General features: G+C 42.5%; 1 protein-coding gene and 1 pseudogene across 1 annotated transcript; both read left to right on the top strand.

Moving 5' to 3' along the window:
* LOC8075086 (hydroxyproline O-galactosyltransferase GALT6) lies at positions 1,729 to 6,510 on the top strand. The gene is made up of 7 exons (XM_002461590.2): positions 1,729 to 2,848; positions 3,983 to 4,215; positions 4,304 to 4,591; positions 4,675 to 4,803; positions 4,917 to 5,090; positions 5,621 to 5,728; positions 5,836 to 6,510. The coding sequence occupies exons 1-7, from the start codon at positions 1,993 to 1,995 to the stop codon at positions 6,043 to 6,045; spliced, it is 1,998 nt and encodes a 665-aa protein (XP_002461635.1). The 5' UTR covers positions 1,729 to 1,992; the 3' UTR covers positions 6,046 to 6,510.
* LOC8075084 lies at positions 9,735 to 16,688 on the top strand (annotated as a pseudogene).

Here is a 22,635-nt window from a genome sequence, read left to right as displayed (position 1 = left end):
ATTAAATATAGACGAAAATAAAAACTAATTACACAGTTTAGCTGTAATCGCAAGACGAATCTTTTGAGCCTAGTTAGTCTATGATTAGATGATATTTGTCACGAACAAACGAAAGTGCTACAGTAGCGAAATCTAAAAAGTTTTCGCATCTAAACAAGACCTCAAATGGAGAAAGAGAAGAAGTTTTCAAGTTCCTCTAACAAAAATCTCCCACAAAACGATCTGTTCTGGGCCTCCATTGGGCATCTGGGTGGAACCTAGAACCCGAAACCGAACCCAAACTTAAAATCCAGGGATTAAAGGGGATGGGATAGCCCCCCTTACCTGCACCTATTGGACTCAAAATCCACGACGCTCTTACCAAAAACTGTGCCACTAATACCTTATGGTAAGTAATTAACATTAACAACCCTTGATTGGACAACTAGAACGACAACAATAGGACTTAATGAAATTAGAAACCATGCAAGGATCAACGGATGAAAGTCTAATTGATGTCTGTTGTGTGTTTTTGTGTACCATTGAACATATTTATATGCCCCGAATTTGGTCATTTAGAGTTCTAATGATTGATGAGCACAAGTGTCGTGGCTATCATGTGTGTTTGTATAGTGGTATTCACAACGAAGGTAGTCACAAGTTAAATGTCTACAAGTTTCTTGACTGTGAAAAACTTCAGAAATTTAGATGCAAAACTGTTTTGTAAAAAACATATGAAAAAAAAGGCGCATATATGTGCTAAAAAGACAAAAGCCCAAGAACTTTCTCTTAATAAAAGTTTAAATGCACACAAAAATCTGTTATTTTGATATGATTTTTCTAGATTGAATTTGTATCTCAACTTCAAGATGCACTACGTACGTGCTTCGCTTTAAAAAATTCGAAAACTTCTAGACGGTTTTTTTTTGTTTGTTGGGTGTGTGGGGACCGGGTTGTGTTGGGGGTAGACGATTGCACTAATAATTAAACAGGTAGAATCCTATCACACAAAATCTTTAGACGCATATATGAAACATTAAATATAAATAAAAATAAAAACTAATTATATAATTTTTGTAATATAATTTTTTTAAATACAATTAATCTATGATTAGACAATATTTATTAAATACAAATAAAAAATACTCGTTGCCTAAAATTATATACTAGGACTGTCGGCGACTGTAAGCGTGAACGAACTCTCACGTACCCTATAGAGTCTAGAGCCAGCCGCCGTGCCGCGTAGCACGTCGACTCGCCCCGCCACGGTTCTCTTGCGTGACCGTCTTGGCGTCCACAGCATTTCCGGTCCCAGTCCACGGCGGCGGCACGTGGAGATCGCGGTCCGCCGCCCGTTGCGTCGCGCCCTGCTCTGCCGGTGCAGGAGCAGGACCGGGGCCAGAGCCAGACAGACACGAGCAAAGCATGTGCCAAAACACGCGATGGGCCGGGGCACACGCGGCCACTCCCGCCAGCCGCGAACCCGTCGTCAGGCGCGGCGGTGTGGGGGCTGCGTGATGGGTCGCCTGCACACGCACCGGAAGTGGCGGTGGCCGTGGGGTTCCGCTCCTTCTCCGCGTTCGTGCTGGCCGGCCGGCCGGCCGGCGATCAGGCCAACACCAAAACTGCCGTGTCATCCAATCGCCCTCTTTCAACACAAGATTATATAAAAAAGTAAAAACAACCCAAGATTCTAACCAACCCAACAAAACCGTTACAAATATACTACAAGTATTTCCTCCTCCCATCCGTTTGTGTTGGCTGTTCCTCCCTCCTCACCAGGCAGGGCCCTCGCGCCGCCGCCGCGGCGACCCCCCACCCCAACGGTCACAGCTCACCTCAGCTGAGCTCACCTCGCCGCGGTCCGACCCGGCGACCCCGACCGACCGACCCTCCTCTCTCTCAGCTAGCAGTATTAGTACCACCACCCCGCGCCCCCTCCCGCACCAAACGGCTACTCCCTCCCCCCACCGCCTTCTTTCAGAACCTTCCGCCGCCCGCCCGCCCGCGACGATGCCGCCGGCGCCGGCTGCGCGGAAGAAGCGCCTGGTCCGCGCGGGCCTCCTAACCGCCGCGGTCGGGTACTTCGCCTTCGTGCTCCTCTTCGAGCTCCCCTTGCTGCCCTTCCTGGCGTCGTCGTCCTCCCCCGCCGCCACCTCCTCCTCCTCGTCGCTCCCCTTCCAGCACCCGCGCCGGCGGGAGCTAGAGGCCGCGGCGGCGGCGTTCACGTCGCCGTACTCCCCCGCCCGCCCCTCCAAGCCAGCCTTCCCCGCCGCCGCACCGGGCCCGAGCTCAACGCCCCGGCTCCCGATCTTCTCGTCCCTCCTCCTCCTCCCGCGGCCCAACGCCACGGCCACCCCGTTCGACACCACCGCCGCCGACGCCTTCGCCGCGGCCAAGCCGCACCTCGCCCACCTCCAGTCCATCCCCAACCCCGCCTCCGCCTCCACCTCCGCGTCCGCGCCCGCGTCGTCGCCGCCGCCGCCGACATGCCCCGCGTCCATCTCCGTGCACCGGGAGCAGCTGCCCTACGACGGCGTGCGCGTGGTGGAGCTCCCCTGCGGGCTCGCCGTGGGCTCGCACGTTACCGTGGTGGCCCGGCCCCGACCCGCCAGGCCCGAGTACGACCCCAAGATCGCCGAGCGCAAGGACGGGGAGGCCGCCGTCATGGTGTCGCAGTTCATGGTCGAGCTGGTCGGCACCAAGGCCGTCGACGGCGAGGCGCCGCCCAGGATCCTGCACTTCAACCCCAGGATCCGCGGGGACTACAGCCGGAAGCCCGTCATCGAGATGAACAGCTGCTACCGGATGCAGTGGGGGCAGTCGCAGCGCTGCGAGGGATTCGCCTCCCGCCCCGCCGAGGACACCGGTGAGTTGTCTGTCGTCAACCTCCCCAGCGACCTCCAGATTCTTCGGGTTCATTTTGATTCGATGTTTTGATTAGTTTGATTCTTCCATCTAAACAAACGCCCAATGTTCTAGTTCTATCTACCATGTTGGTTTAGTTTAGAATCTCAAATTAACTACAAAGCCCAATGGTTGGCTTGTTAGTTACGGAAAATTGAAGACTGTCATCTTCAGGGGTCTTAGGCCTTGTTTAGTTCTCTAAAAATTTTGCAAAATTTTTCAGATTCTCCGTCACATCGAATCTTTAGACGTATGTATGGAGTATTAAATATAGATAAAAATTAAAACTAATTGCACAGTTTAGTCGGAATTGACGAGACGAATCTTTTGAGCCTAGTTAGTCCATGATTGAACAATATTTGTCAAATACAAACGAAATTGCTACCGTGCTCATTTTGCCAAAAATTTTGGAACTAAACAAGGCCTTAATTCCGTGGAATAAGCGTAGTTTGGTGGAATCGGCCATAAAAAAGGTACAAACTTCGCGCCGGAAATTTCTAGAAAGGGGTTAGAATTCATTTCCAGATTTGCTTTTCCTGTTTGAGGACAAATGCGTGCGAGACTGCGAGGGACCTGATGGCGACGTGTCCTATTTTTCAAATCGGTGGAATCTTACGATACACATTGACCTGAAACCGCGTTGTAGAGAGCTGTTCAGTTTTGACGAGGCAACCGACGTGGGAACCTGAACTTCTTTTCTATATTTTGTTTTTTTCTCTGATTTATGGAACATAAACAACTGCTAGTGTCACATGTGCTGTGTTTTTAGGAGTCCCTGTGTCCAGTGAGTTCCAGCTACTTTTAAGTTAAGGATGATTCAATGCTGTGAAAGCAAGCTTTCGCCAACTGAAGTGAACCGTGGTTGAATGTAGTGAGCAGAGCACCATAGCAATGGACCAAGATTTGGTGTTCAGCGAACCTGAGAGAACTTTCCTTGCAGCAGCCAGCTATTCAGTCCTTTCAATTTTACCCAAATGCTTCTACTTGAAACTGAAGTTAAAACCATGATTTCTTTTACTTAAAGAATGCAGGCCCTGACTTTGCTTTGCAACATTGGCATTATGATTCATGGGATATGTCGTTTTTGTGTTTTCAGTTGACGGGCAACTCAAGTGTGAGAAATGGATTCACGACGATGACAACAAGTCAGAGGAATCAAAGATGAAATGGTGGGTGAAACGATTGATTGGCAGACCAAAGGATGTCCACATCAGTTGGCCATACCCGTTCACAGAAGGCAAGCTATTTGTTATGACTTTAACAGCTGGTTTGGAAGGTTACCATGTCAATGTTGATGGGCGGCATGTTGCTTCATTTCCTTACCGCACTGTAAGTTTACCATTAAAGCCTCATAAGTCTTGGTGTGTAGTCCTGAGGTATGTATTGCTAATTGTTGCCAATTTTTTTTTTCTTTCAGGGTTACTCTCTTGAGGATGCAACTGCGTTGTCTCTGAATGGAGACATTGATATCGAGTCAATTTTTGCTAGTTCTCTACCCAATTCACATCCTAGTTTTGCTCCCGAGCGATACCTTGAGATGTCTGAACAGTGGAAAGCCCCACCGCTGCCCACTGAACCTGTTGAGCTTTTCATAGGCATTCTCTCTGCAGCCAGCCATTTTGCTGAGCGTATGGCTGTAAGGAAATCATGGATGATGTATACAAGGAAATCATCCAATATTGTAGCTCGGTTCTTTGTGGCTCTGGTAACTACTACCACCTTTAGTCATCAAATGTTTTTACTAATTTGCAAGCTGCAAAACACTGACTGGAATAAGGAAATTCGCAGAATGGAAAAAAGGAAGTTAATGCAGAGCTCAAGAAGGAGGCAGAGTTCTTCCAGGACATTGTTATAGTGCCTTTTATTGATAGCTATGACCTTGTTGTGTTGAAGACCGTTGCCATTGCTGAGTATGGGGTAAGTGATTTCAATTTGGCAACCAAGTAATATTTACATGCAAGCTGCAACGCCATATTTCTTTACAGGTCCATTTCATTCATATTTACAGTTAATAATCTTTGTTAATGCAGGTGCGCGTTGTCCCTGCAAAGTACGTAATGAAATGTGATGATGATACATTCGTCAGGATCGATTCAGTACTGGATCAAGTGAAGAAAGGTCGAAATGATAAAAGCGTTTATGTCGGAAGTATAAACTACTTCCATCGACCACTAAGATCTGGCAAGTGGGCAGTAACTTATGAGGTAAATTGTTGTCTCCTGTGTAATTGTGGAACCTGGAATATAGGATTTTTGTCATGCAGTATCAAGCCCATATTCTTTCTTTTTCTAGCAAACAGACATCTAGTGTATCGACCAACTGCACGTTTTCTTTTGTTTATTTTCTCTATGATGTCCATTTAGATAATAAATATGTATCACTAGCTTAGACCTCTTGAAAAGTTAAAATAAAATCTTGCATTTATATATCATTCTTAGCAAACAAAGAGTATGCTTGGGAGTTCTTCTATGTACACAAGCCGGTGACAGCTGTAGTTGTGCTGTCCATAGTTGTCGCCCCTTTCTCTATCCTAGTCTAATCTAAGTATCCTAGTCTAATCTAATAGTGGACAACAGCTTTTCTTGACATTCTAGATAGTAAAAGATGGTGGCACGATGTCACCCCTTTCTCTATCCTGGTCTAATCTTAAGTAGTGGACAACAGCTCTTCTTGACATTCTATAGAGTAAATGATAGTGGCATTATCATTGAAAATGTATCTCCTTTCTATGCAGGAATGGCCGGAAGAAGTGTACCCGAATTATGCGAATGGACCTGGCTATGTAATTTCATCTGATATTGCTCACTACATCGTGTCTGAATTCGACAATCAGACACTTCGGGTAAGCATAATATCTGACCTGACCAACTGAGTCAAGTAATCAACAGACATGGGCTCTCAAAATAAGCAACAGCAGCTGAAAATGGTTTGTGTCATCCTGGTGCGCAGCTGTTTAAGATGGAGGATGTGAGCATGGGCATGTGGGTGGAGAAGTTCAACAAGACGCGGCGGCCGGTGGAGATCCGGCACGACGTGCGGTTCTACCAGTCGGGCTGCTACAACGGCTACTTCACGGCGCACTACCAGTCCCCGCAGCACATGATCTGCCTGTGGCGGAAGCTGCAGTCTGGGAGTGCCCGGTGCTGCAATGTGAGATGACGATGGCGAAAACCTGATCTTTGTGGCTAATTCCACTTTTGAGGTTCAAAGAGGACAGACAGATGGTGGACGACGGGTCGACAGCCCGTAAGAACAGCTCGCTTATGAGGAACGACGGCTGACGACCCGGTGGTGGTGGGGATGAGTTTGGAGGAGTTTGCTCCTCTTGACTTTGTGATACGATCGATGATTCGTTCATTCTTTTGATCGGTGGCCCGTTTCAGCTGCTGATTCTGACAGTCCTGATCGATGTTCTTGGTCAGGGATTCTTTTATACACTACTACTACCTGTTGATAGTGTAGCTGCGTCAAACTTTTTTGACCTAGAAATTTTGACTTGGGCGAGTTGGGTTAGTATACTGGCGGTGTTTGTGTATAAAAAGGATTTTGTGAGTTGGGATTTATATATTTATTATCTTATATAAGAGTTGTGTGGACGATACTTGACATCAGAACTTCCGATCATCGAAGATCAACGTGCCTTGTTAGCTACACTGCCAAGATCCAATACACCAAAAGGATCAGCTACCTGTTTCTTTGTTTTATTTCTTCTCTCTGAATTCGCTCTGCTATTTAACAACTACGACCTTGCCCTCTTCGTACATTTAAGCACGCCGTTAAGCCATTTTAGAAGAGCAACTCCATCAAACATCCTATATTCCATCTCCCTTATTCTATAAGAGTCTCCTAAAACCATTTCAGAACATGGAGACCACCACTAAAGCAGATTATTCATCCCATCTCTCCTAGAAAAAAAAAAATCTCTGACACGTAGGAACCAGGATACCATTGTTGGGCCTCGTCTTCCTGGAACTAGTCCTGGGCCCATCCCATGCTTCTTACTTGCCTCCACGAGAGACACCACTTGACCATTTGACCCGAAGAAGTCCAACTTTGGCGAAAGTCTCCATTTCATCTCTAAACTTTAAAATCAGATAAAATGTATCCTTTAATTTTTAAAATGTGCATATTACGTCCTTGACATGGTTATGAGCAGTTTTGAAGGCAATTTTGTCTTTTTCATTTTTATTTATTTCATCTGAATATTTGTAAAATTATAGTAAATCACATAGAATTCACAAAAATAGTAAATCTGATTTTGTTGGACTTCAGATAAATAGATGTACACAGTGAACATATAATATAGTATGCTTTAGTACAAAGTTTTTGTTGTAGCGATCTGTGTTTTTCTATAATTAATTAGAATAATTCATAGATATAATTTGTATGGTCCAATTATGATGATTTTTTATGTTGGACTAATTTTTATATGTTTAAACTATGATAAAAATTTTATACTCATTAGATCATATATAACTTAGTTATAGATTTATTCAAATTTAACAAGCATAAACCTAAGTAAATCTATCACTAAGTAATACATGATCCAATGAGTATGAATTTTTTACTACAACTCAAGCATAGAATAATTAGTCTACCATATAAATTTCATCACAATTAGACCATAGAACTGTAGCTATAATTAGTCTAATTAATTACAAAAAAGCATAGATCTAAAGCTGCATCAAAAAAATTGTACTAAAATATACTATATTATATATTCAATGTGTAGATGTACTCATCTAAAATCCAACAAAGTTGAGTTTTCTACTTTATGATTTTTTATGTGATTTACAGTTATTTTTCAAAAAAATCAGCCAAAATAAATAAAAAAAAGACAAAACCGCTTTTAAAATCAGGTCATGGATGTAATGTGCACGGTTTTAAAAGTTGAGGAATGTATTTTGTCTAGTTTTAGAGTTCAGAAATAAAAATCAGACTTTCGTGAAAGTTGAAAGACCTAAAGTGAACTTTTTTCACCCTGAAGCGGGTGCAAAAGGGAACTTTGGGTCTCCGGCTGCATAGCCTCTAGATCTTCCTAAGGGCCTGTTTAGATTCAGCTAAAAACCAAAATGTTTTGGAGAAATGTACACTTTTTGGAAGAATAGATCTACACAGGGGTCTGTAAACCATGGGCTGTAAAGATTTGAAATTTGGGACCCTTGAGTCCCAAAACTGTCCAAAAAGTGCCTAGGGACCCGAGTTGGACGGGATATACCCCCAGCAATCATGTGCATGTACTTCAATTAATGAACCAAATCAAGCATTAAATGAGGGCAAATCTGTCTTATGTGCTGCAGACCAAAAAGTTTTTGGAAGCATCTAAACACCTATTTGGATGTAAAGTTTACAGCCAAAACTTTTGAGGGATCTAAACATGCCCTAAGTTGCTTGGCCCATATACTAAATAGCATGGTAGTGGCCGCTACAGTAGTAGCAGCCCGCTACCGTTACTACCAAGTAGATCCAAAATAGCATATTAGAACTTAGCGTCGGCTATTGTAGGTTGTCGCTTTTGTTGTTGTTGGACCGCTATTCACTATGTAATCATTTAAAGAATAAATGTGTTTCTAAATTAAATAACATTAAGTATGTTATATGTGTTAAATAACACCAATTGGGAGTGGATGAAAATAATTAAATAATAACACCAAGTATGTTATATGTGTTTCTGAATTACCCGGTTCTACAAGTGCAAAATCCAAAGTAAATATAAATGTTATGTTTCAACATGTATACCAAGTACATGTATATAGTCATACATTAGCAATAAGTATATATCTTCCATAGTAAAAATGCTTGCTATCAAATAATATACCAATGACACTAACAATTCGTTTTAAACTACATCAAACAAATCTCAATGACAACAAATTTTATAAGTAGTTAATTTAGATATGCTGTGTTTTTTTTAGGTAAAATATGATGACATATCAATACTTGTAAGCACACTTATTATTTATACACATAAAGCAATAACGCTATATAATACTTTGGCAGAGAAATCGAACATCATATCTTAAGTGGCGTGGTGTAAACTGAAACAAATGTTTATACAATTTTAGTGACTAAGAGTAGGGTTTATGACCAAGAATATATTTATATTGATAAAATAAAGATACTGAATAAAACTAATATAGTAAGCACTAGAGTGTGAACCTAGCTAACACATGGATACAAATAAGGTCTTGTTTAGTTGGTGAAAAAATTTAGGTTGGGCTACTGTAGCACTTTTGTTTGTATTTGACAATTATTGTCAAATTACGGACTAACTAAGCTCAAAAGATTCGTCTACATAAATGATCAGAGTATAAATCTACTAATTTTTATAAATATCGTTTTTAATACAAATGTTAAAAACACAAGAACTTTTTAACGCAAGTCTGTACACGTATTATGACATATCAATACAGCTTTTAGCTTGGCCTAGTAGTCCAAAAGTACACGGGCAACAACCAGTAGAACGATGAAGCATCCTTGCACTCTTGCTGTCCGCTGGGCGTTGAGACCAAGGCGCCTGGCGCTGCATGCCTGCGCAGCGACCAACGCAATTGACAAAAGTTTAGCGCATGTTCGGTTATCAGGAATCAGACACTGGGAACAATTCCAACCTGGAATTGCTATGCTAATTTGTACTCACTTTGATCACTGGGAATGATTCCGGAAGGAATTGCTATGCTAATTTGTACTCACTTTAATCACTGGGGATGATTCCGGGAGGAATTATGGCTAAACGAACGAGGCCTTAGCGTTCTCGCGAGCCAAAACACACCCGATCGAGCGACAGATAGACAGACCCAAAAAAAAAAAACACAGGACCGTCCTACCTGCAGTGATCGGCGATCGCCATGAGACTCCGCGTCGTGCTGCTCGCCCTGGCCGCCACCGCCGTCGTGCTGGTGCTGCTCCTTGGCGAGGACGATGACGACGCCGCCGCCGCCGCCGTCGTCGCACCGGTGCCTCCTTTCAACCCCTCTCGTGTCAAGGCCGTCTCGTGGCAGCCAAGGTATATAAACAGCGCGACATCGAGGAGGAGCCAGGAGAGGACACACATGCATGCTGACTGACGAGGTTTTTTTGTTTCGTGCTTTTCGCATCTCTGCTGCATATGCAGGATCTTCGTGTACAAGGGGTTCCTCTCCGACGACGAGTGCGACCACCTCGTGACGCTGGTGAGCGAACATCGCCGCCGGTGATCGATCGATTGATGGGCTTTATTTGCAGCACAAGTAAGGTCTTGTTTAGACCAAAAAACCCAAAACTTCCTGTCACATCGAACCTTGCGGCACATGTATGAAGTATTAAATATAGATAAAAATAATAACTATCACGAGACGAATCTTTTAAGCCCAGTTGCTTCATGATTGGATAATGTTTGTCAAATAAAAACGAAAGTGCTACAGTGTCAAAATCTAAAAAAAAATTTGGATCTAAACAAGGCCTAAGTAGTAACTGATGGTACTACCTGTGGCTACGGCCGCCGGCCGGCGATTGATGAAATTGAACAGGCGAAGAAGGAGACCATGGTGGCGCACAAGGCACAACCAGTCCGGCTATAGCCCGGGGCGCACCAGCACTGGCATGTTCCTCAACAAGCGCCAGGTACCCTTACTTTTGGCAGTTTGCTTTTTTTTAAAAAAAAAAAGTTTATATAATCCTCTCACCTATATAGGGTGAACTACTTTACCCCAGAGGCACGAGGGGGCTGGATGGGTTGTAGCCCCTTATGAGCATGATTTTCTACCTTAGTAACTGTTACTTAGCCACAAAATGATCACTAATCTCTAACTTTAGTACTAATGGCATGTTTGGTACATCTCACAACAGCTTTATGAGCTGTTGTGAGCTGTTTTTTTGGCAAACACTTATTTCTAAAATAACTTTATGAGTGAAATTATTTTTTTCTCCTCTCATAAAGACATGAGTTGGGATGAAGCTGAAAAAAGTAGCTATTACAGCTCTCTCCCTCATTTCTCTCTCTCATCTATGCATAAAGTAGTTGTTGAAGCTATTTTACCAAACACTTTTTTTAAAACAGCTCAGCTTCATCTAGAAAGTTGCTCATGAAACTATTTTCTAAAAAAACAACTTTACTATTGAAGTTATGTTATGCCAAACAAGCCATAAATCTTCATTGTTTAGCCCTCTTTGTCCTTATCCTAGATCCGCCCCTACTTAAGCCCTTCCAAATGATCACTAATCTCTAACTTTAGTACTAAATCTTCATTGTTTAGCCCCCTTTGTCCTTATCCTAGATCCGCCCCTACTTAACGCCCTGAGCTATAAAACTATATTTTCTATTCCCTAAACTTTTCAAAACCGGTCAAATATATCTTTTTCTTTTTTATTTAGTTTTGCTAAATATTTAAAAAATCATAATAAATCATAAAAAACTTATAAAATAAAAAGTCAAATTTTATTGGACTCTGAGTAGATTGACATAGTAAACATATAATATAGTATGTTTTAGTACAAAGTTTTTACTGTAGCTTTAGATCTACGCTTAATTAATTAGAATAATTCATAGGTCTAAAGCTACAACAAAAATTTTGTACTAAAACATACCATATTATATATTCTCTGTATAGGTCTACTCATATAGAGTCTAACAAAATTAGATTTTTCATTTTATGATTTTTCTATAATTTACTATGATTTTTTAAAAAAAATTTAACATAAATAAAAAAATAAAAATAAAAAGTCAAAACCACCATCACTGCAGCAAAACAACCATCCTCTACATGTTGCATGCTTCATTATATTGATTGACAGAGTGACAATAACATGTTTTCTCTTCTTGTTTTGCCAAGGACACGGTGGTGAGTAGGATCGAAGAGAGGATTGCAGCATGGACATTTCTTCCTCAAGGTGAAATTAGTAGCATGCAATGCATACTCAGATACACTATGACTCTCTTCAGTCAGGCCGGTAAGGCCTTTTGACATACGTATAATAACTAAAGGGAGTGATTTGATTTCAACAGAGAATGCTGAGAGCATGCAGATACAACGCTACCAGCACGGACAGAGGTACGAGCCGCACAGGGACCGGGGGTAAGAAGAAAATTTCTGTCCCCGGCAACAAATACGAAATCTAAAAAAAATCAAAAATATCAGGTCGAATTTAAATAAATTCAAATTGATGTTTTTAAGAAATTGGCATCATTTCTCTAGAAAAATTCTCTATTCCATTATGCATTACAAATTTATATAACATCGACGAAATAATACAACATATTAGAGCCGCAATAATACAACGTTCTGATGGTGGGTGAGCTATTATGCTAGTGCCGTTGAATGTGTGTGAGTGAGAAATTAAATAACTTTAAAGAAATTTTAGGCTTTGATATGGAGGGTCATTTTAGTGTGGTTTGGTGTAAGATTATGGTTTTTAGGGTTTAGGCTTTCATATATGTAGTTTCTATGGTCCAATTATGGTTAAATTTTTATGGTGAACTCATTATTGTATGCTTAAACTATGATAAAAATTTCATACTCATTGAATCACGTATGACTTAGTTATAGATAAAGCATAGATTTAACAAGAATAAAGCTAAATAAATCTATACTAAGTTATACGTTATCCAATGGATACAAATTTTTTTACTATACTTCAACCAAACAATAATTAGCTCATCAAAAAAATTGCCATAAATGGACCATAAAAACTGCATATATGAATTATTCTAATTAATTATAGAAAAACATAAATCTAAGCTATAGTAAAAAAATTGTAAATAAGCATACCATATTATATATTTACTATGTAGATCTACTCATGTAGAGTTCAACAAGATTAGATTTTGTATTTTATGATTTTTCTGTGATTTATTATGATTTTTCAAAGATTCAACAGAAATAAATAAAAAAGAAAAAGATAAAACCACCCTCCAAAACCGCTTTAGAGGGTTGTTTGACCGGTTTTTAAAAATTCAGGTGGTAAAATATCCGATTTTATAGTTTAAGGGGTGAAGTAGTCTGCTCTAGATAGTTTGGGAGTGGTGTAGACTTTTTCCATACATAAATTATGTCACTAAATGCGATGGTATGGATTGGCCTGCGACAGTCTTCCGGCGCCAAGAGCGGCTATATAGCATGGTTTACGAAAGCTTCATTGTTCAAAATACTAAATTAGATGCCAATAATAAATGATAATCTAGTCTAAGATGGAGTTTTGAGAACCAGACTGAGAAGAGTTGTCACAGCGGTGCTATAGTGCGTAATAGGGTAAAATTTATATATCATAGCAAATGCAACTTAACGGTGCTGTAGCGCGCAATAGCGGTGAAAGTTGTGATAGTAGAAAAAATACAAATAGCTTAGCGACAAGTCTGTCCAGCAACTATACCAGAAATAGCGCTGCTATAGCCCACTATTGCACACGTATTAAAAGAAACACAAACTTTTTTAACGCAAGTCTATACACGTATTAAGGCATATATAGATTTATAATCAGAGAATACAGCTTTTAGCTTGGCCTAGTCCAAAAGTACATGGGCAACAACTAGTAGAACGATGAAGCATGCAGCCTTTTGCACTCTTTGCTGTCCGCTGGCGTTGAGGCCAAGGCGGCTGGCGCTGCATGCCTGCGCAGCGACCAACGCAATTGATAAAAATCGAGGGTTCTCTAGAGCCAAAACACCCTAGCGATCGACGGATAGACCGACTCAATTATATTGAGTGCTATTATTATTATTTAGTTTATGTATTGGTGTTCGTTTCGATTGTGTGTTTCGCTCTAGGCCTAAGAAAACACAGGACGACCGTCCTACCTGCAGTGATCGGCGATCGCCATGAGTCTCTGCGTCGTGCTGCTCCTCCTGGCGGCGCTCCTCCTGGCCACCACCGCCGTCGTGCCGGTGCTGCTGCTCCTTGGCGAGGACGACGACGCCGCCGTCGTCGCACCGGCGGCGCCTCCTTTGAGCTCCTCTCGTGTCAAGGCCCTCTCATGGCAGCCAAGGTATATAAACAGCGACATCAATAAACACGTAGTAGGAGGAGCGAGGACACACGTCACACACACATGCATTATTCTGACGAGGTTGGTTTTCATTCCGGCACATCGATCTGCATAAATATGCAGGATCTTCGTGTACAAAGGGTTCCTCTCCGACGACGAGTGCGACCACCTCGTGACGCTGGTGAGCTACCGCGCCGCCGCCGCCGCCGGTGATCGATCGATGGGCTTTATAGTTTATTTGCAGCACAAGTAACACTGATGGTACTACGACCTGTGGGCTGTGGCTATGGCCGGCCATTGATGAATTTAACAGGCGAAGAAGGGGACCATGGTGGCGCACAACCGGTCCAGCTACTACAGGCAGACGCGCACCAGCTCCGGCATGTTCCTCAGGAAGCGCCAGGTACCCTCTCTCCCTCGTGACTAGTTCATTGCTTTTGGCAGTTTTTTGTTTTTTTTTTTTTGTCAATTTATAGAGCTTGCCGCACAGTTTAGTCAAATATTCATTCAAATCTTGGTAGCGTGCACGAATGCATGCACGATGAGATCCTTCTAGCAGGATCTGGGTTTTTTTTTCTTCTTTTCTTCTTCTTGTTTAGTCTCTACTACCACACAGTAAAACAAATCACAAATTAGTTCTTTTTTTCATGATTGTGCCGAAACACATTTTTCATCAAGGAGAAGTAGAGTTTAACGATACAAAGGTTGGACGGTAATTGAAGATTACCGGCCCAGACCCCAAATCTCACATGGTTCTGATCACAAAAGAACTACCTAGCGACCATAAAGAGAATCAAGCACAGCGGCAAACACTAAGGTGGTGTTTTGCACGGCTCCTCACGAGAGGCTCCTCTAAAGGAGCTGGAGTTGTTTTGGAGAAGACATAATTTTAAGCTTCGCCAAAATAGCTTCGGCTCCTCTGTTTTTTACTTAAGAAAAACATTTTCTTCTGAAGAGTCAGAGCCAGAGCCAGAGTTGGAGAGGATTACCAAACAGGTCCTAAAGCACTACTGAACAAGTGGCTAAGTATAGTGTCATGCTCGAGGCCATCGAAGTTCAGCTCCATGGGCACCGGATCGAAATTAGTAGAGAAAATCACCTGAAGGGCTTCATGTTTGGAGGCTGACAACATCGCAGCAAAGATGGCCTTGAATCTGTCCAAAGGCTTGGTAGGGTCCGGATTATGCGCCATGTTTGCGACTCCCAGCTTTTTGTACCAGCATAATTTTTGCCTGGACAATCAGGCCTGCGGTGGTCCAAGTGCAATCGAGATCGCAAACCTTTCGAGGAGTTTCAATTTCTTTGATTCCCACAGCGAACAACTATTGCAAGGTCAATGCTCTTCCAGCAGCTGCTGCATTCCTCTGGATCCGACTGCCCCGGCGGCCGGCAACCCGTAAACATCCAGGCCAGCCGGCATCAGTCGCCGGATTGGACCACTGACCGCCCCTCCATCCCCTCTGTGCAGTACAGCAGTTACTAAGGCTGCAGGGATCGATCAGTAGCCATATTCCTGGTCCATTGACGATAGCTGCAGCCTGCATGGTGCATGCAGCCGATGCTTCCCGGAACAGCACTCACTGCTCGCACTCGCACCATCCGGCCGGCCGGGACCAGTTCAGGATTTTGGTGGTGTTACAAATGGCTGAGAATGAATTTGTTGCTGAATTTTGCAATGGGTGACCTACATGCTGCTGCATGCTTCATTATATTGACTGCCAGAGTGACAGTAACGCGTGTTTTCTCTTCTTGTTTTGCCAAGGACCCGGTGGTGAGTAGGATCGAAGAGAGGATTGCGGCATGGACACTTCTTCCTCGAGGTGAAATTAGTAGCATGCAATTTCATACTCAGATTATATTATGACCCTCTTCAGTTTAGGATGTTGTATATAATATATATATTTACTACATTCAGGCCGGTGAGGCCTTTTGACATACGTAATAACCAAAGGGTCATTTGATTTCAACAGAGAATGTTGAGAAAATGCAGATACAGCGCTACCAGCACGGACAGAAGTACGATCCGCACTTCGACTACTTCGATGACAAGATCCACCATACCCGGGGAGGCCCCCGGTATGCCACCGTGCTCATGTACCTGTCCACCGTCGACAAGGGAGGCGAGACCGTGTTCCCCAAGGCCAAGGTACCCACAGACACCATTTCCATGTTCTTGTTCTTGCGGTGTCTGTCCACTCGGAGTGCTCTATTTATCAACTGAATGTGGTATACTGACACTGCCAGCACGCAGGGATGGGAGTCCCAGCCCAAGGATGACACATTCTCTGAGTGTGCACACAAAGGATTGGCAGGTAATCTCACTTACACCGACTATAAATATCTGGCACACACCAGACACCATGTCTTTCTTCAAGAACAGAAGCATCAGGCTCCAAAACCCTGAGATCCTGATCCAAGTCTGAACATGGCGAGGCTCATAGATTTGCTTGTTCCATTGCATGCAGTGAAACCGGTGAAAGGCGACGCTGTGCTCTTCTTCAGCCTCCACGTCGACGGGGGGCCAGACCCGCTCACCCTCCATGGGAGCTGCCCGGTGATCCAAGGCGAGAAATGGTCTGCGCCCAATTGGATCCACGTCAGGTCCTTCGAGTATCGTCCCCTGCTAGTAGTCCCCAAGGATGCGCCAACAAGAGCGAGCATTGCGCGGAGTGGGCTGCGATGATGGGAGAGCACCGGGAAGAACCTGGCATAGACGCTGAGGGGTCACCAAGGAAGTGTCAGAAGAGCTGCAGAGTATGTGATTCATAGGCTATTTTGGGACAGTCCCATGGAAATCTGAGGCATTATACGAAACTAAAAAAATGAGGCCTACTAGCCTAGAAAAATAGGACTAAAATAAAATGTATGATATAGTGTATTACATTTGCAATAAGATATGTCAAGAATGGTACCTATGTTACATAATCTTTACTTGAATAACATCATTCTTTTAGTGTTTTTTGAAATGAAATATTCAATGATATGCTCACCAACATCCGGATATGGAAGTCATCACAATATGTGTTTGTGTTGTCAGGAAGAGCTTCCTCAGCTTCAATATTATTTTCGTGAGGATTTATAGGATCATTGCATTGTCAACATTACTATCAATTGCTTGCTCCTGGTCACGTGTCGGATTATCAAATGACAATTGTCATTGTTTTGTAATAAACCTATTCATAGCTCCTTTCTAAGATTGGATGAAATCCTCTATTCTTTATTTCTTCTCACGCTTTTGCTAACCCGATTCAAATTTTTTTTTAGACCGATTTGCAGAATACATGGTACCTTTGAGCACCATTCCAATAGACATCTAGATGAAAAGATCAAAAGAACAAAATTTAGAAATCAACCCGCTATCGCTATAGTTCGCTCTGACGGTTGTGAATGAACTGAAAAAAAAAAAACAGAAATATGAATGACTAATTACCTTCAGGGGCTCCTGAGTCATGAGCGCCTCACCTGGGTGCCTCGCCGTTGCCGTCAGTCCATCACAGCTTGCGATACGTGGCGTTGAGGCCAATAGGCGATAGGAGATGTCGAGACGAACATGTTTGGGAATTGGTTGGGATCGCAGCAGTCGCGGCTCGCGGGAGACAAAACGACGACGTCCGTGCGGCTGGCCGAAAAATCATTTTCTATCAGGCTAATGGCTTACTAATGTGCCCCAAGGGACGGCCCTGGGCTCTTTTGGATTTTCTTTCAAAATGCAGTTTACAGATAACTAGTGAAAGTTTTCTACTAGATTAGATGTGTACATAACGAGTGAAAGTTTTTTTCAGACAGCTAACAGTCGTGAAGATAGATGCCGCCTTTTCTTATACAGCATGTTTTGATGAAGTTTTGGTGTTTACAGGTTCTTCAGAAGGAATGTAATGAAATCTGGCCTACCACTGACAGTGGCAGCAGCAATGCAACTCCATGTCCCACTTTTAATTTTGTTGCCATGCATAACAGCGGATTTCAGGACAGCCAGTAGTGTGTCAGGCCGCCTCAGAAACAACAAACCCTTTGGCACTTTCGACAGCATAGAAATTGTGTGGATTTTCTCTCCGGCCTCACCACCTCTGCTTCTGTTCAGACAAGCTTTGCTTCCCCCCAAAAGAAAAGGTTGATAAATCACATCTTATTATAAAACGAGTTTGCAGCCCTGTTTCTTTTTCATGAAACTCAAATGTGAATGGATCTTCAGTGCGCATACAAATATCAAGATCCAATATAAAAAGGATATTGTGACCTATCACCAGGAGGTAGTGGCAATGAGAGATGTGTATTCCATTCCTTCATGGTTCTTCTCACTTTGATGCTGCTTTTGGGCATCATTATAATTCACCCAACAAAATTATATTTGGTCCACCAAAAAACATCCCGCTTAAGGTCTAAACCATTGTGTATCCAAAAAAACGCACATAATATTTTGTCTCCATCAAAATCAACGTCGCAAAATCAACCAGGACCAAATCCAACAACAGTAGAGGAAAGTTTTTACACCGCCCTTCTTCCTCCTCACACGAAAAGAACCGGCAGCAATAGTATGCCGGCGTTCCAATACGTTTTCTAGGGGAGTTCTAAAAATATTTTCTGCAGTGAGATGGGCGGCGGGACAGCTGCTTGGCACGCGCCCGGTGCCGGCGGACTGGCAGAGCGATGCGTGCGGCGGCGTTGCGGTGGGGGTTGACACAAGACGAGGCAGCTCCAGTGCGGGACCAACTGCCGCTGGGGCCTCGAGGCTCAGCAGGTGGCGGCGGTCGCTCGCACCTCGCGCAGTCGCACTGGAACCGGAAGAGTCGGGGTCGGAATGTCGGAGGTCACGGTCACGTCCGTCGCTGCTTGGGAGAGAATGGGAGGAGGGGCGTACCGGGCAAATATGAGACCTAGTTCAAAACAACAAGTGAAGATCTAGCATCTATTGTCAAAATCTAAAAAAGATAATATCAAATATTAATATATTACAAAGGCAATGTATAAAAGGCTAACTAAATAAAATAGGGATTGTGCATGGAATTTATACCAGGTAATGATCTCCGTCTGGCGTCTCTAGGTCCGACCGTCTAGGATCGCTACTAAGTCTCAACTCTTGAGCGACGAACAACATCAAGGGCGAGGAACAAGTCCAAGGGACGAAGCCACAAACTCACAGAAGGTTACAAACTACCGGCCATATACTTTTCTAACTCACGATCATGGACTCAATGTATTTTCTCTCGAAGAAGGTAGCAGGCCATGTTTATTGAGTTTCTGTAAATAATTTACTAATTAAAAAAACCTAAAATTATTATATATACTTAGAACACTTAGTAAATTTATGGACCCATAAATGTTAGGGCCTAGTTCGATCGCACAGCTCGCACAGGCTCCGGAACGCCCTTGATGGGAGAGAATGAGAGTGAATGGTTGTCACCTAGGCCCAACTTGTTTGTTTTTTTTACAACAGGCTGTCGAGTACACATGTATGAAACATTAAAGATTAAAAAAATAGCTTGTACAATTTGTATGTATATTTTGTGAAGGTATGTTTGGTTGTTAGCCATAGTCTACCACAACTAACTTTAGGTAAGTGTGTCAAGCCACAAAAAATGTGGCTAGCAAATTGGTTACCAAACTTTGTCTTGTCTAAAGAAATCTTGTCACACTTTTTAACTCTATGACATGTGAAGCTTAAAAGAATCATGCCTAAACTTAGTTGTCAACAAAACACTAGCCAACTTGGTCAGACTTGCCTAAGATAAAGTGTGGTAAACTGTAGCTAGCAACCAAACAGCTCCAAATTCTTTAAACCTAATTGTTTCATATAATTGGACATTAAGTGGTATAGTTACAAATATACTATATTACTCTAAAACTTTTATTTTTACGAACTAAACAAGGCCTAAGAAATTATTGGACCAAATTTCAGGGTAGTACCGGTCCTACCTATACTACCCGTTGGGCCCGTCAGCTGTCAATAGGCATGAAAAGCATTCAGGATAGCGCAGGGTGCACCATAAATTAAGAATCAATATTATGATGAGCGAAATACACGGTAGATGTCTGGGAAAAAATTAAAGACCCTGGTGCATTTCATTCTAGAGACTCTTCAATCCAAGGACAAAAATACAAAGTTTAAAAAGTAGGGATAAAATCACAATTGAACTCTAGCGTAGGGACAGAAACATCAAATTCCCTTCATTCCATTATTGTAATTGACAAATTCAGCACATGAAATATGTGAAGTCTGAACAAAGCATGAAAGATTTCATGAGTACAAGGAGCAAAGCATGAAGATTTCATAAGGTTTTGAACAAAATCGAACAAAGACCACTTAGACTATCCCCAACAGCAGGTATGCAATTATGAGACTCATTAGGTGGTATAGGTCATACACAGGAGATGGGTCACGGACCTAGAAGGTTGCCTGTTCCAACAACGAACCCAAAAAAAAATGTATTCTTCCACCTCCCCTGCCTCCACCTTCCCTCTTGCGCTCGCATAAGCCTGCCATCGGCCGGATCCCGTTGTGCGCCATCTAATCGCCACCACTCGCCTCCCTCCTGCCGCGCTCCTCGCTAACGAGGAAGCCAACAACCTCGTGGGCGCCTTCGGCTTCGCGTTCGTCGACGCCGACAAGGGAAACTACGGCGGCTTCCATGAGCGGCTGTTGCGGTTGGTCCGTGTCGGCGGCGTGCTCGCCTACGACAACACGCTCTAGGGTGGATTCGTTGCGTTGTCCGACGACGCACCGCTCATGGACGCCGATCAGGAGGTCTGCGACCAGATCAGGGCGTCCAACGTCATGGTCGGCATCGAGAACGTCATCGTGACCGGGGATCGTCCACGCCTAGTGCGATCGTCGAGGGATCAGGGGCGCAACTCAAGATCGATCAACTTGGTCGCCAAGAACGTCGTCGTGGTAAATAGTTCGATGAACCCTAATTCACATCATGAGTTTGTGGATACGAAGATAAAGTTTATTTTATTGTTACTGCCTCCGTCCTAAAAAGGATGTAATTCTCGCATCTCGAGGAGTCAAAGATTCTTAATTTTAACTAAACATAATTTAAAATGTATTAATATTTATGATGTATAATAAGTATATTAGCACGAGCATTATATTTTTTTTATAATAAACTTGATTGGAGATGTAATTGTATATAATATTTTATATAAACTTGATCAAATTTAAAGATCTTTTGACTTCTCAGAAAATGAGATTTACATTCTTTTTTGGGACGGAGGGAGTATATGACAATGGCTTCATTTTTTATGTGGCCGCTGTGTAAGAGGCAAAGGTTGCTGAATATGATGAAAGAGATTAGATGGATGGATGCTGCTGGTCAACAGAAAAATGATACAACATTCAAAGCCCACCTCGACTTTCTGATCCTAGACCCACCTGAAGAAAAACTGCTGATATATGCTCACCTGGTCACAAATTCTTGTTTCTATGTTGCCTGCATTATCATCTACTAAAGGTGAGATGATTGACGAACAAAGAGAAGTGATTAATAGGAGATAATGTGAGTACCAACCGAGCACGTAGGAATGGTGCATTACAAAAATGTTAGCAACACCCATGTTGTCTCACAAATATTACAGGCATCTTCATTCCCAGGTGACCGATATGTTTATCTTAATTACGCATTTCGTCCACCTCAACGTATATATATCTTAATTATGCATTTTATAGTTATGCCAAGGTGCGAATTTTGAAACTGGATTGTCAACTATAGTGGAAAATCAAGTTGCGTCTATAAGGGCAAATCCATTTTGGAACTAGACTGCTAGCTATAAGGGATGATGAGTCACCAGACCCTACGGCAAAAGATTGCCATCGATCAACACTGTAAGCATATGTAGTATCTAGCTATATATTGTGCACTATATTAAAAAAATAATAAGTTATTATTATATTATCTATACCATGTGCAGCTCTTAACTTCACTGAGGATGAAATTCTTGACAAACGTTTTGATGAGACGTGCAAACAAATGTTTTGACAACATCCCTAAATATCTCAATACATGATTAAGGAGGCCGAATGTAACTTAGATGGTTATAATATTAGAAATAACTTTACTATATATTCTTATATACAAAACTATTTTCGAATTATATATAGACTCAAAATAAAATTATATAAAAATTAGACTATGCAAAAACAATTTGCTATTTTAAGAGACATTCTCGAGACAAAGCCATATCGTTAACACGGGCCTTATACTAGTAGATAAAAGGTGTACTTAGCATTGCCTAATTATTAAATAAAAATGAAAGTGCTATAGTAGTCATTTTGTAAAATTTTCACAAACTAAACAAGGTCTTAAGAGCATGTATAATAATGGGCTTATAACCAAACTAATGCTGATGTGGAGGAGAGAAGATAAGAGAGATGATAGTTTGGCTCTCATGCAAGCACCAAGCTGGAGATATAGATACATAGGTACTAGTGGACCCAAAATAGCAAGTGTTGTGAGGAGGAATAGGAAAGAGAAGGTGTTTTAGAAACAAGTATGAGATAATTTATTGTACAACTTGGTTGTAATCACTTGGCTTATAGTTAAGTACTTGGCTCTATTATAGTATTATATTGACCTTGCTCTAATAAAAAAACGGTCAAAGCCGTAGTGAACAGAGCAAAACGTCAGTGAAGCATATATATAAAAAAAAAAAGCCGCACAGGCATGCACCATGGTAGCAAGTTGTCGCCTCCGGTTTCAGTCGCTGTGTGGGCAGGGAAACCATGGGTCGGCGCTGGGCAGAAACCATGCACGGCCACGAGCCGCGGCAGTTTTCTGGTGGCGCTCCTCCCCG

Source organism: Sorghum bicolor, chromosome 2, assembly GCF_000003195.3.
Source record: "Sorghum bicolor cultivar BTx623 chromosome 2, Sorghum_bicolor_NCBIv3, whole genome shotgun sequence".
In the NCBI taxonomy this organism is placed as follows: domain Eukaryota; kingdom Viridiplantae; phylum Streptophyta; class Magnoliopsida; order Poales; family Poaceae; genus Sorghum; species Sorghum bicolor.
This window is presented reverse-complemented; position numbering and strand designations above follow the sequence as displayed.

Bases quoted from the DNA above. Each gene is read 5' to 3' on its own strand.
- LOC8075086 (XM_002461590.2), top strand. From the start codon at position 1,993: ATGCCGCCGGCGCCGGCTGCGCGGAAGAAGCGCCTGGTCCGCGCGGGC. The intron at 4,592-4,674 runs GTAACTACTACC...GGAAATTCGCAG, and splicing joins CTCGGTTCTTTGTGGCTCTG to AATGGAAAAAAGGAAGTTAA. The intron at 4,804-4,916 runs GTAAGTGATTTC...TTGTTAATGCAG, and splicing joins TTGCCATTGCTGAGTATGGG to GTGCGCGTTGTCCCTGCAAA.